Below are 24,354 nucleotides of genomic sequence, written 5' to 3' on the forward strand. Positions count from 1 at the left end.
ATGAGCAACCTCTAATCGTCTATCTGAATCTTTTATTTTAGTTTATCCAATGTTCTCAAAGAATCTATAAATTTCCCCAAATAAAATGTTATTTGCCCTTAATCTTATTCCATGTATAAATTCAAAGAGTGAGCTGGTCTTGGCTGCCATCTGACTTATCCTAACCAGTCTTCACAGAGGGCATTTTATGTTGACACTGTAGTATGTGCTAGGATCTCAGCAGCAAGAGTTCAAGATCATCCTTGCTACAAAGTGATTTCAAGGACTGGACTACAGATGAGACTGAGTCAGGAAAACTAAATAAAAACAATTAAGAAACAAACAGAAAACCTCACCCCAAACAAATAAAAAACAAAAAAAAAGAACAGCCTAGGAAAACACTGCATCTGATAAGCAAAGGTAAGAATAGTAGTTAGCTGCTCCATCTACAATAAAACTCTCTAGACAGACTTCAAGATAGGGCCTCTCTGTGTGGCCCTGGCTGTGTTGGAACTCACTCTGTAGACCAGGCTGGCCTCGAATTCACAGAGATCCGCCTGTTTCTGCCCCCAGAGTGCTGGGATTAAAGGTGTGTGACACCATCACAACAAGGACCATATTTGATTTTGTTTTTGGAGACAGTTTCTCTGTGTAATGACAGCTCTGGCTGTCCTGCAACTTGATCTGTATACCAGACTAGCTTTGAACTCACAGAGATCTGCCTGCCTCTGCCTCTTGAGAGGTGGGATCAAAGGCGTGCACCACTACCTACCACCCGGGTGAACATTTTAAGTTTTAATTTTTTTTTCAAGACGGGGTTTCTCTGTATCTTTGAGGCCTATCCTGCAGCTAGCTCTTGTAGACCAGGTTGGCCTCGAACTTACAGAGATCCTCCTGCCTCTGCCTCACAAGTGCTGGGATTAAAGGCGTGTGCCACCACTGCCTGGTCCATTTTAATTTTTTTTAAATATTTATTATGTGTACAGCATTCCTTCTATGTGTGCCCGCAAGCCAGGAGGGGGTGCCAGGTCTCATGATAGATGGCTGTGAGCCACCATGTGGTTGCTGGGAATTGAACTCAGAACCTCTGGAAGAGCAGTCAGTGCTCTTAACCACTGAGCCATCTCTTCAGCCCCCCCATTTTAATTTTTAATTGATGAAGTAAATTGCTTTATTTTTCTTGAAGGAAGGTCTCACTAAGTAGCTTGTAGATTGACCTGAATTTACTATGATTGGCCTGGTCTTAATCTTGTTTTTTAAGATATTCTTTCACTGAGATCTGAGACTTGCCTGACTGACCTGTGACCTCAAGAGTCCACCTGCCTCTGTTTCCCTAGCACTCACAGTGCACCACCACACACACTTTTTAAATGTGAACTCTAGAGGTGGAACACAGGTCCTTGTGCTTGCACAGGCACGTGCTTCACAGACAGCCCTTTCCTGGGCCCTAAGTCATTTTCTTTTCTACTTTTAGAGCTTTATTTTATTTTTATGTATGTTTATGTGTAGGTGCCCACAGAGGCCAGGAAAGGGCACTGAATGCCCGGGAGCTAAAATTACAGGACATCAAACCAACTAGTTCTGAAAGAAGAGGAGGTGTACTTAACTGCTGAGTCATCTCTCCAACACACCCTCCACTCCTCCCTCCCCAGTGCAGCACACAGCCAGCTAGTGGTCCTCTGTGTAAGGAATGTGTAACACGGTCCCCAGACTAGCAGCATGGCCAGCCCCTGCGAATCTATCAGAAATACATGCTCACAGGCCCCAGGCTGGGCTTACTGACATCGGAGCCTCTGGAATCAATGCCCCCTCATCCACAAGGACCTTCAAGGTGAACTCAACCAACAGAGCGGCGATCACTGCCTCTGCACAGAAGAGACACCATCGCTCACTGCAGCCCACGGAGGGTGTGAGAGTCCGGGTGAAAGCTAAGTCAGGACAACATCCATCAAGGCCTCTTCCTACTGTGCTACACCAACCTGCAGATCCTGAAGCCTGATTAAGGTTCTAGTCACTCCACCCAGCTGACTGACATCAAGAGTCTTAATGAGTATACCTTTTATTCATTAGCTGTGAAATCATTAACAAGAACTTTAAGCAGGGTAAACCTAATATTATTATTCCTGAAAAATTACCATTTCATTATCTCTGAAACTCTTGTCAGTGACAGCTTTTCCTTTTCCCCCCCTTTCTGGAAAATTCTTGTACAAAGTACAATTATGATAGGAATATAGACCAAAATAAGACTTTAGGAAAAGTCAAAGTAATTTCCTAAACCTATAAACACACACTGTACACTTCCCAGCTTTCGTTCTGTAGTGCTCCTGAGGAGCGAAGCCAGGCCTATCTACGCTAGGCCAGCACTGCACACCAGACGCACGGATACACACACGCACACCAGCTGTATCCTTAGCCCTCACTGTTCTTTAACATTTTGAGATAGGATCTCACTAAGTTCAACACTGGCCATGAAGGCCTTGAATTTGCAATCCTGAGTAGCTGAGATCATAGGCCTGTTCTAGCAGGTCTTCCTTTACCATCATTTAAAAAAAATCTATCAATGTATCTATCTATCTATCTATCTATCTATCTATCTATCTATCTATCTATCTAATTTTTGAGACAGGATCTACAGACCCCAAGCTGGAACTTGCTATGCAGACCAGGACAACCTCAATTTTGGCAAGTTCTCCTGTCTCCATTTCCTGAGTGCTCAAGTTTACAACATGCCACCGCACCCAGCAAAAGTAGCATTTTAACTCTCCCCAAGATAAAATACGATGTTATCCGTACAACTTAAATACCTCTGTAGTTCCCATGAAGATACTATACTGAACACTGAATCACAAGTCAAGACACTGACAAAACCATCATTTTAGCTACCAGACTATGTTTAAAGGTAGTGTGGTAGTTTAAAGTAGATGAGACATTTGCCTTGCCTCTTGTAAAGTGTGCCACTGTTCTCATTTTCTCACTGAAACCAAAGGCAATTTCATGATGGTCAAGCTTGCTTTTGCCTTCAATATCCAGTACACATACCATATTTAATGTATTTTCACTATTGCTGTTTTTGTTTTTATCAAAGAGAGAGGAGTGGAGACAGTTTCATGTGCCCAGGCTAGCCTAGAACTCACATATCCAAAGCTGATTTCCTTGAATCCTGTCTCTGCCACCTGAGTACTTCCCAAGTGTCACCAATGCCCAGTTCTAGGGGATATTCTTTTTAAATTCTCAAAATTGTAATTATGAAATAAAGAAAATAAGCAGTGCTAAGTTAGTTTTGTAAAACTTCTATAATAAACCCCATATTCAGATAGACGCATATGCAGGCAAAACAACAATATATTTGAAATTAAAAAACAAAACAAAGCAAACTTTTCTCTCTCTCTTTCTTTTTTTTTTTTTTTTTTTTTGGTTTTTCGAGATAGGGTTTCTCTGTGGCTTTGGAGCCTGTCCTGGAACTAGCTCTGTAGACCAGGCTGGCCTCGAACTCACAGAGATCCGCCTGTCTCTGCCTCCCGAGTGCTGGGATTAAAGGCGTGCGCCACCACCGCCCGGCTTCTCTCTTTCTTCTTGAGACAGGGTTTCTCTGTGTAGCCCTGGCTGTCCTAGAATTCATTTTGTAGTCCAGGCTGACCTCAAACTCACAGAGATTTGCCTACTTCTGCCTCCTAAGTGCTAAGATTAAAGGTATGCACCACCACCACCTGGTTCTAAAACTTTTTTCTATATTAAGAATATTCAAAGAGATGAATTAGAAAACTCTTCCAAAGATCAAATCAGAATCTAGTAGTCATTCAATAAAATAACTGTCCAAAACTAAATCAAACCCCAAACTGAAGACTTACCAATGACAGGGTTGCTGTTTCTGTGAGCTGGTTTAGGGGGTGGGATTGGGGGTTGCTTGGGAGGGGCTGTATGAGTGACAGTAGTGTTAGCGCTGGCAGGAGCAGCAGGCAGAGTCCTGGGGGCTGGGGTAGGGGTGACAAAGGAATTAGCAGTCTTTGTCATGTTTGTGGCAGCAGTGGTAACAGCAGGTGTGGTGGTGGTAGAGCCAGAAATGGAGGACAGGGACCTCGCCGCACTGCCAGACATGGCATCCTTTGCTTGCCCTTCACTTGCTTCGGAAGAAGAGGACGAGGATCTGCTTGGAGGGACCAAAGGCTGCTTAGGTGCTTGCTCAGGAGCAGATTCGGCTTCAGAGTTGGGCTGGCTTCCGGTTGAGCCTATGTAACAAGTGATAGGATTTAAAAAGGAAGAGAGACTAAAAATGTTAACACATTTACAACCAACGTCATCAATGAATTTACACATTAGTGTATAGACCATGTTCCAGATGCATTCAACATGCTTAGGGAGTGTCCATAAGAGAGGTCAGTAAGGGTAGTGATGCTTCATACAAGAGCCTCCTACCAAAGACATCCCAGCATGAGGACAGAGTTCAGGTCTCCACTACTGTGTGATACCTTGATTGCATTCTGACACTCCCAAGATTGACAATAAAGTTTGTTTTGAATTAGAGGGCAGAGCTAGCAACTTGCTGACCAAATTTAAGCACAGAAGTTTTAGAGGACTGAGGAAAGATAGACACAGGAAGTAGTAAGGCGAGGCTTGGAGAGGGTCTCAGCCCTTTTGGATGGAGGAATGAAAAAGATAGGAAGTCACTGGTTGCTTCTCCAGTGCTTCTCTAATCATGCAGGTTCTTAACCTGAATTCTTATTAATAAAGAATAATTAGAGAAACACATTTACATAAAAGCTAGGTTCTAACCCTAGTGCTGTACTGGAGGTGGAGTTAGAGACAAGACCACTGGAGTTTACTGGCCATCCATTCTAGCCAAGCAATGAGCTCTGGGTTCAGTAAGAGATGCTGTTTCAAAATAAACAAATAAACTGCATGGTAGTGGCAAAAGCCCCAGCACTCAGAAGGCAGAGGCGGGCAGATCTCTGTGAGTTTGAGGCCAGCCTGCTCTATACAGTGAGTTTCAGGACAGCTCAGAACAGTTACACAGAGAAACCCTGTCTTGAAAACCAAAATTAAAAAAACAAAAACAAATAAAACTAAATTTTTATTTTAGCTGCCACCCCCCCCCAAAAAAAAGGTGAAGAGCAAACAATAATGCCAACTTCTGGTACCCACATGTATATAGACCCACATCCATAAAAGCACATATGCAAATGCAAAATTCTTGGGAAGAACACAAATGTGGAGCTTGACAAAATCCTACAGAAGAGCTAAGTGTGATGGCTCCCATCTGAAACCCAGCATGTGGGAGGCTAAGGCAGTGAGACCACCCTGAGATGGAGGCCAGCTTGAGCTACAGAGTGAGACTCTGTCAAAGAATGAAGGTGGAGAGGTAGGCACAGTAGTACACAACCTTAATCCCAGCACGGGAAGCAGAGGCAGGAAGATCTCTGTGAGTTCAAGGCCAGTCTGGTCTACACGAAGAGACACTGTTTTGAAACAAACAAGTAGAGAAAAAAGAAAGGGGCAGGGAAAGAATCACAAATTTAGGAATTTGGGGGAATGGTTGGGAGTAATAAGGGCAGAAAACTGCAGTTTCTCGAGAACATGAATCCCTCTCCCTATCTGACTTCCCTCTCCTGCAGTCCTCTGAGGTAAATGAGAACAGTCTATGGCTTTCAGACTCAAAAGCCTACTCTTACCTAGTCTCTTCTTTGGATCCTCTTCTGGAATAAGATTTCGAAGACTTGATACTCTCACTGGCTCTTCTTCCACTAGGACTGGACTAGACGACCTGGCACTTCCTATGGGGGTGGTGTGGCCATTCTTTAATGTGGCATGGCTCAGTTTTCCTGCATCCTCATAACCTGCAAGAAGAAAGAGAGAAACACTACATGATGGACCTGACATGGTCAGATGGGAAGAGCTGGTGGTTTCTAACCTCTCTTATCTCACTCTCTCTAATAGATAGGCTTCTTGTTGAAGTTTGTGTTATCTGGAGCCTCGCAGTACTAACAGGAATAGAGTTCTTCCAAAAGGTAACTTATTAGCAACTACATCAAGTAACTTGCTACATAAATAATCTATCATACGTCCACATCACGATGTTAAGGTGGGGTACAGCTCAGTGGCAGAGTGCTTGCACAGCATATGTAAAGTCCTGTGACTGACACCAGCCCTGAGGAAGAAAATCACACTGTGATAGAAAGGCTCCAGAAGCCTACCAGGGGGATGAAAGATAGTCTGTTTAAATTAAGAAAATGGGGGAGGGGCAGTTGGGAAAATGGCTCCGTGGTTAAGAGCACTTTCTGTTCTTGCAGAGGACCTCAGTTCAGTTCCCAGCATCCATGCCTGGCAGTTCACAACAACCAGTAACTACAGCTCCAGGGGACTTTTTTTAAATAAAGATTTATTTATTATGTATACAACATTCTGCCTCCAAGTATGCGTGCATGCCAGAAAAGGACACCAGATCCTATAATAGATGGTTGTGAGCCACCATGTGGTTGATGGGAATTGAACTCAGGACCACTGGAAGAGCAGCCAGTGCTCTTAACCTCTGAGCCATCTCTCCAGTTCCGCTCTAGGATCTTTTGCTTCTGACCTATGCACTCATATATGCACACTCCACAACACAGATACACCAAACACATATAAGTAATTTAAAAAATAAGTCTTTTAGTTGGATCATGGTGGCGCAGGTCTTTAATCCCAGCACTTGGGAGGCAGAAGCAGGTGGATCTCTGTGTGTTCAAGGCCAGTCTGGTCTACAAAGTGAGTTCCAGAACAGCCAGGGCTGTTACACAGTGAAACTCTGTTTTGAAAAACAAAACAAAAAAAAACAAAACAAAAAACAAACAAAAATCTCCAAAAAAGTAGCAACAGTATATATAAAGGGTATAATTATGTTCAGGGACTGGCAATGGCAGTGACCTGGTATCCACAGTTATGAGTGGACTGTAATGGTTACGGGCAGGACTGTAAAGACAAGTAGGAGCCAGGCGATAAAGACTATTTGTTTTTTAAGATTTGTTTATTTATTGTATACACAATGTTCAGCCTCCTTGTATCCCTGCAGGCCAGAAGAGGGCACCAGATCTCATTACAGATGGTTGTGAGCCACCATGTGGTTGCTGGGAATTGAACTCAGGACCTCTGGAAAATCAGCAAGTGCTCTTAACCTCTGAGCCATCTCTCCAGCCCCATAAAGACTATTTAAGACACGAAAAGGAGCTAGAAATAAATCCTGGATGAAACCAAGGGCCCAAGGACTAGAAGGAGCAGGGAGGTATAATGTCTACTTTGTGGAAGGCTGGCTCTGAAAGATATTTGGAGGGTTATAGACAGGCAGTGACTGGACAGGAAGAGCAAGAGAAACTACTGCTTTAATGCACATGAAAAAATAGCAGGGGTGACTGAGAGCAGTAGGAGTGGGAGCCTGGGGGGCGTGACAACAGGAGATACACAGCGATTCCTGCGTGACATGATACACACAGTGATTCCCTGAACACTAAACTTCAAGGAAGGCCACTAGCCTGGAGGTGGTGAGAAGCCCTGCAACTATCACACACTGCTGCAGGAAAGGAAAGTGAAATTCTCTCAAGGAGCAATTAGACAAACATCCTCAGTGCCCCAAATTTTCCTAGACTTCTTTACAAGACAAAGCTGAAAATTGTGAGGTCAGGGGGCTGGAGAGCTGGCTCAGTGGTTAAGAACACTTGCTGCTCTTCCAGAGGGCCTGAGTTCAATACCAAGCACCCACTTGGCAGCTCACAGCTGTCTGTTACTCCAGTTGCAGGTGATCCAATGTACTCCTCTGTTCTCCAAGGGCACAGACTACAATTAAACAAAACACCCATACACAAAGAAATATAACTATATTTAAAAAGCGAGGAGGAGGCTAGAGAGATGACTCGGGGGCTGGAGAGATGGCTCAGAAGTTAAGAGCACTGTCTGCTCTTCCAGAGATCCTGAGTTCAATTTCCAGCAACCACACAGTGGCTCACAACCCTCTATAATGAGATCTGGTGCCCTTTTTTTTAGCATGTAGGCATACATACAGGCAGAACACTGTATAATAAATGAGTAAATAAGTAAATAGATATATCTGTATTGAAAAGAAAGAGAAAAAGAAAGGAAGGAAGGAGACAGAAAGAAAGGAAGACAGAAAGAGACAGACAGGAAGAAAGAGAGAGAGGGAGGGAGGGAAGGAGGGAGGGAGAGAAGACAGACAGGTCACAGGGTGGTATTAGTGTCCTTTCTTGCTTTCACAGTAATGCTTAAGAGTAACATCGTTTAAAATTTGTTTTATTTTTGTGTGTGACATACATGTATGCTCATCTCTTGATATCTTTAGCATTAGTCCAGTAATTCTCACAGACCTCTCACAGCTCCTCTCACCCAATGCATCACCTCCACTAAGAGATTAGACGGCGGCCTTCAAGCATGCCCAGTAAGCAGTGGAGTTTAGACCAGAAGCATTGAAGAAAAGACAATAAGCAGAGAAATCATAAAGCATTTTTACCTACTTATTTGTTTTGAGGCAAGGGCTCATACTCAGCCTAGACTAGTCTTGAACTGGATCAAGCTGGTTCTGTCTCCTAGTGCTGTTGGATTATAGGTGTGACATACCACACTTTGGTCTGCTTTTATTAAATTAATTAATTGGTTAATTATTAAACTAGCTTTTCCAGAAAGAGTCTGTGGCTGGCCTAGAGTTCTCTCTAAATACCAGGCTGGTTTTTAATTTAGTCATCCTCCTCTCTCCGTCTCCTAAGATTATAGGTATGTCTCACTATGTACAGTTGTAGACTTTAGTTTTTACTTCCTTTTGCTTTATGAGACAAGGTATCACTGTGTATCCCTGGCTGGTCTAGTCAGGCTAGTCAGGAACTCACAGAGATCTGCCTGCCTCTGACTTCCAAGTGCTGGGACTAAAGGTGTGGGCCACCATGTTTGGCTTTTTATTTATTTTTTAAAAGTTATTACATTCATTTATGGGTGTATGCATCTGCATGGGTATCTATGTGTCATGGATCATATGTCATGGAACACACACTGAGATCAGAAGACAACAGTTCTCTGTAGGTACCTTTACTTGCTGAGCCATCTCTCGAGCACTGTATTTTTAATTTTATTATTTAAAATTTTTATTTTTGTTTTTTGAGACAGGGTTTCTCTGTGTAGCCCTAGATATCCTAGAACTCACTCTGTAAAACAGGCTGGCCTCAAACTCAGAGATCCACCTGCCTCTGCCTTCACCTACTCTGCTGGAATTAAAGGCGTGTGCCACAACTGTCTAGCTAATTTTTAAAAATCTTTTGTTTTTGGTTTTTATGTGTACTAGTGTTTTGTTTGTATGTATGCATGTATATGTACCACATGCTTGCCTGGTGCCAGGGGAAGCCAGAAGAGGGTGCTAGATCACCTGGAACTGGAGTTACAGATGGCTGTGAGATACTATGTGGGTACTTAGAATTGAACCCAGGACCTCTGTAAGAGCAGCAAGTACTCTTAACCACTGAGCCATTTCCTTATTTTTAGGAGAGGAAGGGAGCAAGATGGGAATTCTGCAAAAGTAGTGAATTGTTCCACATATGAAACTGAAGAGAAATTGAATAAATCAAGGTACAATACTATGCTGTACATTTATAATCCACTGCTGCAGAACAGCCATACAAGAGCGCCTCAACATCACTAACTAGCAGTGGGCACTGAAACATCAGTGAGTGATCACCGTAAGATGAGCTTGGAGGCAATTTGATCAAAACTACCAATAGGCAATCTGAAGTAACTGTCACCACAGTAGGTGACAAGTTGGAGGAAGACACATGGAATTTTTGCTCCCAGGACCCTTCACCAATCATCTTATGTCACAGCTGAAGAGTGAAGCCAGACACCTGGGAAGAAATCCACCATAACTTCAGAAAGAATAAAGCAAAGAAGAGAATTCCAATCCCTAGTGAGACCCAGCCAAAGACCACATGTACAGAGACAGGCATATGCTGATTGTCTGGAACTCACCCTGCTCAGGGTCTTCCAACAGAACCCCTCTTTTAACCAGCTCTTCTCTTGGTTTTCGCATAGATATTTTTCGCTCTAAAACTAACATTAAATTGGAAAACACAACTCAGAAATGTGGCAGTTGGAAGGTCAACACAACTCTTAGCATTATAAGTATAAAAGAATAAAGTGGTTCACATTTCTTTGTATTCTTAAGGGAAAAGAGGACAGGGAAACTACCTTTACATTAAAAAACGTCGCTGAGGATGGTACCACACGTCTGTAATCCTAGCAGCTGAGGATGGTACCACACTTCTGTAATCCTAGCACTTGGGAGGTGGGAGCAGGAGGATCAGTTCCAGGACAGCCTCAGCTACATAGTAACTTCTAGACTAGCATGGGCTACACAAGGCTGCTTCAAACAAAACAAAAATCATCACTTGAGAGGAAGATGCTGGTGAATACTGCTGAGTTTGAGGCCAGTCTATGCTACACAGTACTTGGCCAGCTAGGACATGGCAAGACTCTGACCAAAACAAAACAAAATTGCAGGGTTGAAAGAGCAAAAGCAGTGATTGCCTAGCATGTTCAAGGCCCTGGGTTCCACACTTAGAACTAGATACAAAACCAAACAACAAAGCATCTAAATTTATTTTATTATCTGCACTGGGACAGTGTCACTCCCCAAAAAAGTCATACTCACATGTCTTTGGCTTAATTAGTGCTTCAATAATAAGGTTTACAGATAAGCCATGTTGCTGAGACGTGTGCTAAGCGAAAGAAGCACCTTAGATCTGCTACAGTACAGGTGCGCCAGTCTCACTGTGTATTCCCATCCGGCCCTTTTATTTTCATATTTATTTTTTTGGGGGGGGGATCTTACAATGCAGCTCTGACTGACCTAGGACTCACTATGTAGCCCAGACTAGTCCCATACTCATGGCAACCCTTGTGTTCCAGCCTCTCACGTACTAAGATAACAGGTGTGCAACATGAAGTCTGTCTTTACTGAACAGAATCAATCCCATCAAAATACAAACCTGGGAAGGAGGCTACAGAATATAAGTGTAAGCCAGGATTGATGAAACAGATCTGTAAATTTCAGTTATTCCAAAGGCTGAGGCAGGAGGATTATCATGGTTAATTTAAGGCAGTCTGTGCAATCTAGTAAGAACCTGCATCAGAATAAAAAACAGATGGGGAGCCGGCAAAAGGGCTCAGTGGGTAAAGATACTTGCTGCCAAGCCTGACGGATGGAGTCTGATTCCTGGAACCCACAGGGTGGAAGGAGAGAACAGACTTGGCAAACTGTATTAGACCTCCCCTTGAGCTGTGATCTGACCCAACAAACACACTGAAGGTTAAAACAACTAGATACCATGGCCCATCATAGCACTTGGGAGGCCGAGGCAGGGTTAAGGGCTACAAATAAGGTCATCCCAGACAAGAAAGAGCACAGAAGGTCAGATGAGGCCCTGCCTTAAAAAAAGAAAAAAAAGAAAAGAAAAAAAAAGATGGCTGGGGTTGTAGGTCAGTGTAGCACACTTGCCCAGCCTCTATGTACCATGCCTTAGGTTTATAGTTTAATCCTCAATACACAATGCAAACAAAAGAAAAGGCTCAGTGAAGGACCATTCATTGGTCTAAATCTATAAGAATGAACTCTCCGAGTAGGAGGTTATGTAAGTTTAGGGAGAGATGAAAAAGCCGGGTACTTCTGGAACAGGAAACTCAGCTGGTGATGTATGTGCCTTCAAGCCCAGAGCCCTGGGTTCATCTCCAGCATCTTATAAATTAGATGTAGCACACACCTGTAGTCCTAGTGCTCAGGAGGTAGAGGCAGGAGAACCACAATTCCAAGATAACCTTTGCTCTATAAAGGCTACAGGGACACCCTGATACATAAGACTGTCTGCTAAATTAATCAACTATTAATTAAATAATAGAACTTCCCCTCCTTTTGTTGTTAATTGTTTGCCTCATATAACCCAGACTGACTTTGAATTTTCTGCCTGGCTAAGGATAACCTTAAATTCTTGATCCTCCTGCCTCCACCTTCCAAATGCTGGGAATACAGCCTGTACCACCAAGCCTAGCTAAATCAGATAATTATTCTTTTTTTATGTGTGCGTACAATTTGTACATATATGTGTGCAAGCACACTTGGGCATAAGCATGACACGACATGCGTGTGAATGTCAGAGGTCAACTTCCAGCATCGGTTCTCACTACTTTGGTTGACTGAGATGGTCTCTTGGGTCTGCTTGCTCTTTTCCCACTGCAAGCCAGCTGGCCTCGTGTTCCTGGTGAGTCTCTGTCTCGGCCTTTCATCTCCCCACAGAAGCACTGGCTTACAATAGCATGTGTGATGAATCTGGATTTATGTGGGTTCTGGCGGTTCTAACTCAGGCCCTCATGTTTGCATCAAGTGCTTTCTTTACCTGCTCAGTTACATCCTCAATACAAACAGGGAACTCTTAAATTAGAAGCCATATTTATTTTTATTTTTTGAGACAAGGTCTTGACACCATGGTTGGTGCCAAGGTTGGCCTGAAATTCAGTTTATGTCTAAGAATGACCTTGGGCTCTGGTCCTTGGATTTCTGATCCTCTCCTTGCAGGGACTTCAGGAGAACAAAAGTACACCAGGTCCTCTGTACTAACAGGGAAGAGCCCAGGCAAGAACTCTGCCCTCACTCATTAGAACACACATCTAAATCTTAGCACTCACCTTCTGACGTCTCTTTAAATTTATCACTACTTTTTTTTTTCCTCCATTTCCATGGCTTGAAGATCTTGCCAAAACCTGAGAACTTGCTTTTTCTTTTGGTGGGAGGTGTTGTGTCTCCTGCTTCCACACTGCCCATGACCGTGTCTGGGTCTCCAGAGGGCTGCTCTGCTTCTTCTGTACATGGAGGAGAACGGGAAGAAACAGTCAATTTATTATTCCTGTATAACCTCTAAAAATGTCCCCTCTCTTCCTGTGCCCGTGGGAAAGGATGGGGTAATGATAACAATCATGCAGACAGGTCACACTCTGGACACCACATGGACAGCAAAGGCCCAAACTCAAAACTTAGATACCTGTAGAAGCCAAACTATCCTGACATCATTTAAGAGAAAAATTCAGTGTGATGATGAGGATCCCCAGGTCTATATTTTTAGCACACACAATGTAGCCATCCTCTTGAGTTCTGTGTCCCTGAAGCAGGGAATTCCACTACTAACGAGTCACTGTTAAATAATTTATTATCCCCTCCCAGCAGTTTTCAGGACTTAAGCAGTTCGGGAAGGGCACTTCATCAAATGTTGACACCTTGGATCTGTTTATCAGATTTTCTCCCCTCACAAAAAGGGCTCTGCATAACTGGAAGACTGGAAGGAGACTGAGGTGGGGAAGGGACAATAGAGAGAAGAAATGGAGGGAATTAGAGGAGAGTAGAGGGGAGATTCTGCTCTGCCATCATCTTATTATTTAGAGAAAGTCCTGATATTAAGGCATTGACACAAAACACAGCGAACACGCTACAAGTTCAGGATTGAGATCAAAGGTCCTGAGGGCCTCGTGATGACACGCATGCAGGGCTTTAATGGTAAAGAGAGTAGCAGCCAAGGGCAGGGCAGGAAGGCAACAGAAAAAGCAGGAAAGCAACACAATGCATCCTTGCACTCCACCTCCTGTCCCAGCGTTCTCGGGAGAAGTCTAGAGGAAAGAAAAAGCTCTGTGGACTCACTCCTGGGATTAAGGTGCAACTGCTACTTCACAGACTGCATCAATCCACACATTTGTAAAATATTTCATACTGGAAGCAAACAATGTTTTGGGGCAGGAAGAGTTTAATACATTTACTAGAAAAAAATGATCTCCTTTTTAACAGTGTAGGTTTGTGTTATTGTTACTTTTCAATTACCCCCACCTTCCCTCCCTGAGACAGGCTTTCTCTGTGTAGCTCTGACTGTCCTGGAATTCACTCTGTAGACCAGGCTGGTCTTGAACTCACAGAGATCCGCCTGCCTCTGCTTCCCAAGTGCTGGGATTAAAGGCTGCGCCACCACTGCCCAATAGAAACAGTGTTTTCTTTCTTTCTTTCTTTCTTTCTTTCTTTATTTATTTATTTATTTATTTATTTATTTATTTTTGCTTTTTTGAGACAGGGTTTCTCTGTGGCTTTGGAGCCTGTCCTGGAACTAGCTCTGTAGATACCCAGCTCTGTAGACCAGGCTGGTCTCGAACTCACAGAGATCCGCCTGCCTCTGCCTCCCGAGTGCTGGGATTAAAGGCGAAACAGTGTTTTCTTTGCTTTTCTCTTCATATGTACCTAGTTTTGTCAAATGTTTTAGGAGACCAGAACCTTGCTTCATACAGTGGGCAAGGCCATACCCAGTCCTGCCCTTTAAGTTTTCCAATCATTCATCCATATTAACACTTACCTGCTCATCTATCTTTGTGTTTTTATTCTTGCTTGTTTTATAAGACAGGGTCTTAAGTTACCTAGGCTGGCTTTGAATTCATTTGTAGCTAAGGATGACCATGAACTCCTGCTCCTACATGGTCTTCCCTTCAAATTCAGGATTACAGGTGCAAGCCACACCCGGCTTCACTCACATTTCTATTCTTCCTCTTCCCCTCCCTCCTCTCAGTGACAAACTGCATATTATTTCAGTGACTCATATCTGTCCAACTATTCAGAATCAGTCCAACTGCTTTTATAATATACAGGATACCCAGGAAGTGGGACCATAAATCCTTTTAAAAACTCTCCAGCTAGGTGTGATGGCATCCCTCTATAATCTTAGCACTCAAGAGGCAAAAGCAGGAGGATCAAAAGTTCCAGGACAGCTTGGCTACATAGTGAAACAATGTAGCTCAATGAGCAGGGCTGTCTCAAAAACAAGGGCAGGGCTGTCTCAAGCTCTTAAGTGAGTGTGGCACTGGCCCTAGGCCCTGCATACAGCTGAGAAAAGAAAAACTGCAAATATTCAGGGGTCTCAGGTCCACCCAGTTTGTTACCCCAGCCCCAGATTCTTATCTGGAAACTTCACATGTTATAAGAGACAGGCAGACATTTTCTGGCTCAAACTTGCGCCTTTGTTGGGGAAGCTGAAGATCCCATGCTGCAGTGCTCTGCTCACCAAGGCTGTCCCACGGGCTCGGGAGATTCCCCTGCCCTCTGTGTCCCATCTCACTCACATACAGTTCAAATCAAAAGGAAGCATAGGTTTGTTTGTTTGTTTGTTTGGTGTTTTGCTTGTTTTTGAAACAGGGTCTCTCTGTGTAGGACTGATTGCCCTGTAGTTGAGAACCTATGTAGACCAGTAGTTCTCAACCTGTGTGTCTCAACCCCTTTGGAGAGGTTGGTCAAACAACTCTTGCACAGGGTTCATCTAAGACTATTGGAAAACACCGGCATTTACATTACAATTCATAACAGTACCAAAATTACAGCTATGAAGTAACAACAGAAATAATTTTATGGCTGGGGGTCACCACAACAGGAGGAACTGTATTAAAGGGCTGAAGCATTAGGAAGGTTGAGAACCACTGACGTAGATCAAGCTTGTCTGAAACTCACAGAGATCTGCCAGTTTCTGCTTCTAATCACACTTACACTACGTTTCATATACACAACAGTGTATATTACTATACCAAACACTTGGTGCATACCTGTAACCTCAGCATTTGGGAGGTTTGGATAAGAGGATTACTTGAAGTTCAAGACCAGCCTGGGCCACAGAGTGAGCTCCAGGACACAGAACTATAGTGAGATCCTAACTCAAAAGTAAAAAAGCCAGAGAGATAGTTCTATGGGTAAAAGCCTACTGAGCAAGCCTGATGACCATAGTTCTCTCACAGAAGAGAGAACAGACTAACCGCCTTCCAAAATATACCGCACACTTACACTAACAATAAACAAAGTAATAAGCGGCTAGAGAGATGGCTCAGCAGTTAAGAACAAGCACTTATTGCTCCTCCAGCGGACCCAGGTGTCAGTCCCAGCACCTACATGGTGACTCATAACCATGCAAAACTCCAGTTTCAGAGGATTGGATGCCTTCTTCTGACCTCTATAGGCAACAGACACTCATATATAGTGCACATACATACACATAATAGGTAATTTCTTTAAAAATTAAAGTGATAAACAAGTGTATCATGAGCAGGACCCAATGGCTCACACTTATGATCTCAGTACTGTCACTGCGGAAATTGAGGCTAGAGGATTACAAGTTTAAGGGCAGCATGGGCTATGTATATGCAAGCCTTATCTCAAAACAGACAAACCTAGAACGATGTACATTGTGACGTGGTTGGGTGTAGTGCAGTGTTCCAAATATGCCATTCAGGTCAAGTTGGTTCACTGTGTTACACTATCGTTAACACCCTGACTGGTGTGCTGTCTGCTTTTTCCAACAACTGTTGGGAGAGGCACTGTGACATCTCTAGCTATGAAATCAATTGGTTGCTTTTCTGTGTGACAAGGTCTCTTGGATAATTGTAAATTTAGTTATGTTTTCTTCTTTAATTTTTTTTCTTTTTGGTTTTTTGAGACAGGGTTTCTCTGTGTAACAGTCCTGGCTGTCCTGGAACTCCTGTAACCCAGGCTGGCTTTGAACTCATAGAGATTCACCTGCCTCTGCCTCCAAGTGCTGGGATTAAAGGTGTGCGCCACCACTGCCCATCTTTTTTTTTTTTTTTTTGGTTTTTCGAGACAGGGTTTCTCTGTGGCTTTGGAGCCTGTCCTGGAACTAGCTCTTGTAGACCAGGCTGGTCTCGAACTCACAGAGATCCACCTGCCTCTGCCTCCCGAGTGCTGGGATTAAAGGCGTGCGCCACCACCGCCCGGCTATCACTGCCCATCTTAAAAAAAGATTTAAGAGCCAGGTGGTGGCGGTGCACACCTTTAATCTCAGTGCTAGGGAGGCAGAGGCAGGCAGATCTCTGTGCATTCAAGGCCAGCCTTGTCTACACAGGGAGTTCTAGGACAGCCAAGACTACACAGAGAAATCTGTCTCGAAAAAACAAATATTTTAAAGAAATTAATATTACCTTAGATTTAAAGGAATGGAAGGGTATTTTGCCTTTGTGTATGTCTGCACCATGGTTTTCCTGGTGCCTGGGGGTCTAGGAAGAGTTGGCTCCCCGGTGACTAAAGTGGCAACAGTTGTGAGCCCTTGTGTGGGAGCTGGGATCTAATCCTGGTCCTCTTAACCACCAAGCCATTTTATACCCCTTTAATAAATTTTAAAATTATGTGTATGTGTGTGTGCATATGTGCTCATGTAGGTACCTGTAGAGCCCAGAGGAAGGTATCAGATCCCCTGGAACTGGAGTAATAGGAGGTTGTGAGCCACTTACTGTGAATGCTTAGAACCAAATTTGGGTCTTCTGCAAGAGCAGTGCACTTAACGTGAAGCCATCGCTCTAGCCTAGATGGTTTCCTCCTGAATGGACCCATTTTTATTAAGAAGAAAATTCCTATACATTGTAGAAATACTTTTACCTCAATTTTAGTTTCCTATTTCATTTGATAACTGACTTTTTGCCCCCTCAAAACAAGGTCTAGGTTGGCTTCAAACTCAAGTTCCTCTGCTCAGCTTCCCAAGCACCGGTATCACAGGTGTACGGTGCCATAACTAGTCAGCCGTCTCTACTGGGGTTCTTAGTCCACCTACATTTGAGATTTCCACTGTCAGTATGGCTTTATTTCTGTTGTTTGTATTTGTCTTGTCTTCTACATCCTTGATTTATTAATCTACGTGGATTTAGACTTTTACTGCTTCCTAAACAATGAAAGACTCTTATTTAACTTTAATCTTCTGAGCTATTATCACATATTTCACTTCTAAATACAAGTAACAATAAACCACAGAAAATATTTTATTGTTCTAACAAACAATACTGTTGTATTTTCTTTTTTTAAAATATTTATTTATTTATTTATTATGTACACAATATTATGTCTGTGTGTATACCTGCAGGCCAGAAGAGGGCACCAGACCCCATTACAGATGGTTATGAGCCACCATGTGGTTGCTGGGAATTGAACTCAGGACCGCTAGGAAAAGAGGCAATGCTCTTAACCTCTGAGCCATCTCTCCAGCCCCTGTTGTATTTTCTATATATCATTTATGAACTCTTTGTTTCTTTCTGCACTTCTGTTTTTATCAAGGAGAAATTAATTTCTGAAGATATTTTCAGCTGTACGTTTTTGGTTTTGTTTGTTCATTCAAATGGCTTTTGGAGACAGGGTCTCACGTGGCTGAGGTTGGGCCTTGAACTCCTGAATCTTTTGCCTCAACCTTCCAAGTAGCAGGATTACAGGCATATACTACCTTTTTGTTCTTTCTTTTTTCTTCTGTTGTACTGGGGAATAAACCTAGGGCTCTGTGCTTGCTAGTTAGGTGGCCTATCACTAAGCTACACCTATGCCTTACTTTGTTTAATTTTAGTATTTTACAAATGTGTGACAGGGCTGGAGAGTTGGCTCAGAGTTTAAGAGCACTGGCTGTTCTTCCAGAGGACGCAGGTTTGATTCCCAGCCCCCACATGGTGGCTCACATCTCTTTGTATCTCTAGTCCCAGGGGTCCCAGGGGCTCTGATGCCCTCTTCTTGGCTTGGGTACCAGACATACACAAGGTACATGCAGACAAAACAACCACACATGGGCTGGAGAGATGGCTCAGGGGTGAAGAGTACTGTGTGCTCTTCCAGAGTCCTGATTTCAATTCCCAGCAGCCACATGGTGGCTCACAACCATGATCTGGTGCCCTCTTCTGGCCCGCAGGGATACATAATAAATAAACAAATCTTTAAAACAGAACAGAAACATCCATACACATAAAAATAAAAAAATTCTAATTTGTGACAAAATGGGGATATATATTGAAATCTCTCTAACTTCAAAGTCTGTGGCCCTTTTTTTTTTATCATGCTGCTTTTTATTTTAAATTTTTATGCCTCCCAAGTGCTGGGATTAAAAGTATGTGCCACCAATGACCAGCGGTGGGTTGTTTTCTTTTGTTTTGTTTTGTAAGACAGGATTTCTCTGTGTAGCTTTTGGCTGTCCTAGAACTTGCTTTGTAGACCAGGCAGGCCTTGAACTCAGAGATCAACCTGCCTCTGCTTCCTGAGTGCTGGGATTGAAGGTGTGCATTCGCATGTACACATGCACACACACATACACACATTTATTTTTAAGCAAAGACAGGTTGTCAGGATAGTCAGCAGAAGAAGGAATTGGTTATGCAAGCCTGATGGGATGAATTCATTCTCAGAACCTATGGTGGGAAGAGAGCCTACTCCTTCAAACTGACCTCCACACACATGCCATGGCATAAAGGATGCTCTCTGCCCCAAAATAACTAAATACCTAAAATAAAGTAATAAATTAAAAAAAAAAACACTAGAGGGGCTGAAGAGCTGGCTTATCAGTTAAGAGCACTGGCTGATCTTCCAGAATTGAAGTGGGTTCAATTCCCAGCACCCACATGGCAGCTCACAACTATCTGCAATTCCAGTTCCAGGGGACCCGACACCCATGGCATAAATGCACATAAAATAATTTTTTAAAAAACCATACACTAGAAGTTGGCCATAATGGTACATGCTTATAATTCAAATACTTCAAAGACTAAAGTAGGAGGTTAGCTGCTGTGGAATAATGCTCTGTACACTGTAACGATTTGTCACTCATATTGGTTTAATAAAATGCTGATTGACCAGTAGCCAGGCAGGAAGTATAGGTGGGGTGACCAGACTAAGAATTCTGGGAAGAGGAAGGGCAGAGAGTCAGTCACAAGCCAGACACAGAAGAAGCAAGATGAGAGTGCCTTAGTGAGAAAACGTACCAAGCCACGAGGCTAAACACAGATAAGAATTATGGGTTAATTTAAGTTGTAAAAGTTAGTTAGTAAAAAGCCTGAGCAATAGGTCAAACAGTTTATAATTAATATAAGCCTCTGTGTGCTTCTTTGGGACTGAACTGGGTAGGATAGAAACTTTTGTCTACAGTTAGCTGTATCTTTGAGGAATAGCCAAAAGTACATTGTGAGTTCAAGGCTAGCCTGGACTTCATAGCAGAAACCTTGTCTCAAAACAACAAAACCAAGCCAAACATTTTAAAACTTTACATCTACAGGTATTCATTAACTATTTGTAAGTTATACCTATGCATAACTAAACAAAGAAAATAATAGGATTAAACAATACACCCTAGATCAAAGACTGTATAATTTTATATATTTCTATTTGGTAGTGCTAGGGATTGAAACCAAGGCCTCCTGCACGGTAGGGAAGCATTCTACCGATAAACTCTATCCTTAGCATCCTTTCCATTTATTTTGAGAAGAGGCTTCACTTGCCCAGACTGGCCTTGAGCTCACTCTCATCTCAGCTTCCCGAGCACCTGGTCTTACAGATGTGGATGTGCAGCATCACACCTGGCCTACAACCAGCTCCACCTCACCTATGATGGATGGCTAAGTATAGCCATGCAACAGAAATCCACAGAATGCAAGTCTTCGACATTCCTTCACTAGATTTGTAATAAGTGTCTAAATTACCTGGCTTATTTTAATTCCACGTCTATCATTTGTACCTTATCAATTTCAAAAATTATTATTTGTTAATTTTGGGGTATTTTTTGTTTTAAGTCATCGTGTCATCCCTGTCTCCCCCCACACTCACTGTTTATGACTTATGTGTATGTGCACATGCCAGGCCGCATGTGTGGAGGGCAGAGGAAAACCTGAAAGAGTTTGCTCTCTGCCTTTTTTAACTTTTATTTTTTGGTTTTCTAAAATAGGGCTTCTGGCAGTCCTGGAACTCACTTTGTAGACCAGGCTGGCCTTGAACTCACAGAGATCCGCCTGCCTCTGCCTCCTGAATGTTGGAATTAAAGGCTGGCTTGTTCTCTCTTACCAGTGAGTTCCAGGATCAAATTCAGGTCATCAGATCTGGGCAACAAGTACCTTTGCTAGCTTGGCAATATTTTTGGTCCTTTTTGGCTTTTTTGTTTTATTTTATTTTTTAAGATAGGGCCTCACTCTCCAGTCCTGGTTGGCCTGAAATTTAATATGATCCTCCTGTTTCAGCCTTCAGAATTTTGTAAATAGCATAATTTATGTTACTTTGCCACAGTACTTAACACATTTTTTTTGTCCTGTAAAAGAGGCTTATTTTGGGATTTAAGGAATAGTTTCAGAAAACTGCAACAAAATTAGAGAAAACAAAATGTTTCACTAATGAACAAAGTAGCCTTTGTGCAGAGAAAGCCTTCCACTTTTGGAGATTTCCCACAGCCTTGACCACCAGAATTAGAATGCACTGGACAGAGGGACAGACAGATAAGGTCTCTGCATTTTTAAGTACAGGCAGATCTGAGTCTACCTTAGGAAAATGTATTTTCAGTCACAACTGCATCAAGAAGGATGCAGGCGGGGTGCAGCTGAGTGGCAGAGTGCTTGTTCAGCCTGGTACAATCCCCACACCACATAGAAAATGACCACTGTGTTACAGTTCGGCAACATGACAAGCAGACTTAATGACGCCTGACTGCCGACTACGGGGGCTTGGGTTTGGATCCCCAGCACCCATGTAAAAGGCACCATGGTAACTTGTGTCTGTAACCCAGCACGGAGGGAACAGGGGTGGAGTCAATAGGACCCTGGAGCCCATTAGCCAGATAGTCTACTCAGGTTCAAGAAGAGATCCCGTCTCAATAAATAAGATAGAAGAGCCAGCGAAACTGCTCATAGTGTAAAAGCATTTGTCAGACAGCCGTAATAACCTGAGTTCAACCCCCGGAACCCTCAGTGCAAAAGAACTGACTCCTAAAAGTTGTCCTCTGACCACACATGCACTGTGGCATGTGTGTATCGCATTCACAATAACACAAACATACACAAGCTCACATTTTCAAACATGTTTTATTAAAGGGGCGGGGGAGACCAGTATGATGGCATCTGTTTTCTGAGGCCAGGCTGGGATTTCAAAGCCAGTCAGGGCTACAAAGTGAGGCCGTGTCTTTTGTCTGTTTTGAGACAAGGTGTCTCTCTTACTTAGGGTTTCTATTGCTGAGAAGAGACACCACGACCATGGCAACTCTTTGTTTGTTTGTTTGTTTGTTTTTCTGGTTGAGACAGGTTTCTCTATGTAGCCTTGACTGTCTTGGAACTCATTCTGTAGGCCAGGTTGGCCACCTGCCTCTGCTTCCTGAGCGCTGGGATTAAAGGTGTGCGTTACCACTGCCTGGCAACCATGGCAGCTCTTATAAAGGAAAACATTTAATTAGGGCTGGAGTTCAGAGGTATAGTCCACTGTCATCATGGTAGGAAGCATGGTGGCACACAGGCAGACATGGTGCTGGAGTGATAGTTGAGAGTTCTATATCCAGATCAGAAGGCAGGATAGAGACTGGGACTCACCAGGCCTGGCTTGAGCTTCTGAGACCTCAAAACACACCCCTAGTGACACACTTCCTCCAAGAAAAGCACACTTACTCCAACGAGACCACACCTCTTAATAGTGCCAGTCCCTAAGGACCAAGTATTCAAACACATGAGTCAACAGGGGCCATTAATATTCAAACCACCACAGTGTCATTGTGTTCCTCTGACTGGCCTCCAATAGTATGCAGATCCTATGGCATTGAACTCACAGAAATCTGCCTGCCTCAGCCTCCTGACTACTAGGTTTAAAAGCATGTACCACTAAAACCCCAACATAAAACCTCTTCTTTAAAAAGGAAAAAATAAAAGGAAAATGGGTGGGGTGGGGCTCAGACTTTAGTCACCAAAGCAGAAGTCTACTTCCTGGGTGGCACAGGATGGAAGTAAAGAACAGACTCTGGTGGGTTGTCCTCTGACTTGCACATGACCTACACACGTCCCCACACACATATATGCACACTCATGATAACAGGAGAAAGAGTGACTGAGAAGGTGAGCGACATTTACCTCAGGTCTCACCGGCATGCATTCATGAATATATGCATATGCACAACACCACACACACACACACACACACACACACACACACACACACACACACACACACAGCTTCTTTTTGTAAAGAAAAAAGAAAGCCAGGTGGTAGTGGTGCATGCTTTTAATCCCAGCACTTGGGAGGCAGAGGCAGGAGGATCTTTGTGAGTTTGAGACCACAGTCTCAAACTACCTCAGTCTACATGTCTTAGTATATTTATCCTTCTGAAGGATCTTGTGTAGCCTTCTAAACAGCTGCCTACTGAAACATTTCCTAAACACTGGAGAGCTAGCTCAGCGGCTAAGACTAAGTCTGACTCCTGCCCCCACCTACCTGTATCTCCAGATTCAGGAGACCCAGTGCCCTCTTCTGGTCCCAGTGGTCATCAAGCACATGTGGTGCACAGACATGCAGGGCAAACACCCATACGAGTAAAATTTCTGTTTGTTTGGTTTTGAGATAGTCTATCTACATAGCCCTAACTATCCTGGAATTTACTCTGTAGACCAGGCTGGCCTCGAACGCAGAGATCTGCCTGCCTCTTCTGGGATTAAAAGCATGCACCTCTACCACCTGGCTAATTTTTTTTTAATTAAAACATTTTATTTATGATTATTATTATATATGTAATAAATTTTTACCATGATTAGGATCAAATCTAATCCAGAGTTTCATGCATACTAGAAAGTACTTTATGCCAAACTACATTTCCAGTCTCCCAAAATTTTTTTGTTATAGTTATAGTGGCAAAACTGATCTTTTTGTTCCTGAGACAGTGTTTCAGGCAGCCCAGGTAAGCCTGGCACTCAGTATGTAGCTAAAAATAACCATGAGGGCTGGAGAGATGGCTCAGTGGTTAAGAGCACCGCCTACTTGTCTAAAGGTCCTGAGTTCAATTCCCAGCAACCACATGGTGGCTCACAACCATCTGTAATGAGATCTGGTACCCTCTTCTGGCCTGCGGGCATGCAGGCTAAAAAAAAATAAAAATAATAAAAATAACCTTGACCTGGTCTTCCTGCCTCCACCAGAATGTCAGGATTACATCTGCGTGCTGCACCCAAGTTTATGCAGTGCTGGGGATTGAACCCAGAGTTTTGTGCAGCTAAGACGAGCACCTTCCATCTAGAGTACACTCTTGAGCACCTTGGGTAGAACTCAGCAGCCCCCCCCCCCACTTTTTTTTTCATTTCCATAGTGTAGATAAAAGCCTGCCATTACTTGAGACCATACTGTATTTGTTAGAGAAGACCAGTGGAGCAGCAACCACAAAAAAAAGTGGACCCTGCAAAAGTGGGTAATTATCACATATAGGAGATGGTTGGTTCTAGGAGCAAAAAGCAACATGTCATTGGAAAGTAAGGAGGCAGGGGTTGGGTATGTTGTGGTTTGAAAAAGTATGGCCCCCAAAGGGGATGGCACTA

General features: G+C 43.2%; 1 protein-coding gene across 7 annotated transcripts in view; it reads right to left on the reverse strand.

The window, feature by feature from the left end:
• The window catches only part of Phactr4 (phosphatase and actin regulator 4), a 75,057-nt gene that overhangs the window by 23,352 nt on the left and 27,351 nt on the right, over positions 1-24,354 (reverse strand). For 4 of the 7 annotated variants that reach the window (XM_075946510.1, XM_075946512.1, XM_075946511.1 and 1 more), the window contains 4 exons: positions 12,676-12,849; positions 9,967-10,047; positions 5,646-5,810; positions 3,828-4,205 (listed from right to left, as the gene is read on the reverse strand). In XM_075946510.1, the coding sequence (XP_075802625.1) occupies positions 3,828-4,205; positions 5,646-5,810; positions 9,967-10,047; positions 12,676-12,849 (798 nt within the window). The remainder of the gene's footprint in view (positions 1-3,827; positions 4,206-5,645; positions 5,811-9,966; positions 10,048-12,675; positions 12,850-24,354) is intronic. The other 3 variants (XM_075946515.1, XM_075946516.1, XM_075946514.1) reach the window with 1 other exon arrangement.

The sequence above is a fragment of the Microtus pennsylvanicus genome, chromosome 13 (assembly GCF_037038515.1).
Source record: "Microtus pennsylvanicus isolate mMicPen1 chromosome 13, mMicPen1.hap1, whole genome shotgun sequence".
Classification (NCBI taxonomy): Eukaryota; Metazoa; Chordata; class Mammalia; order Rodentia; family Cricetidae; genus Microtus; species Microtus pennsylvanicus.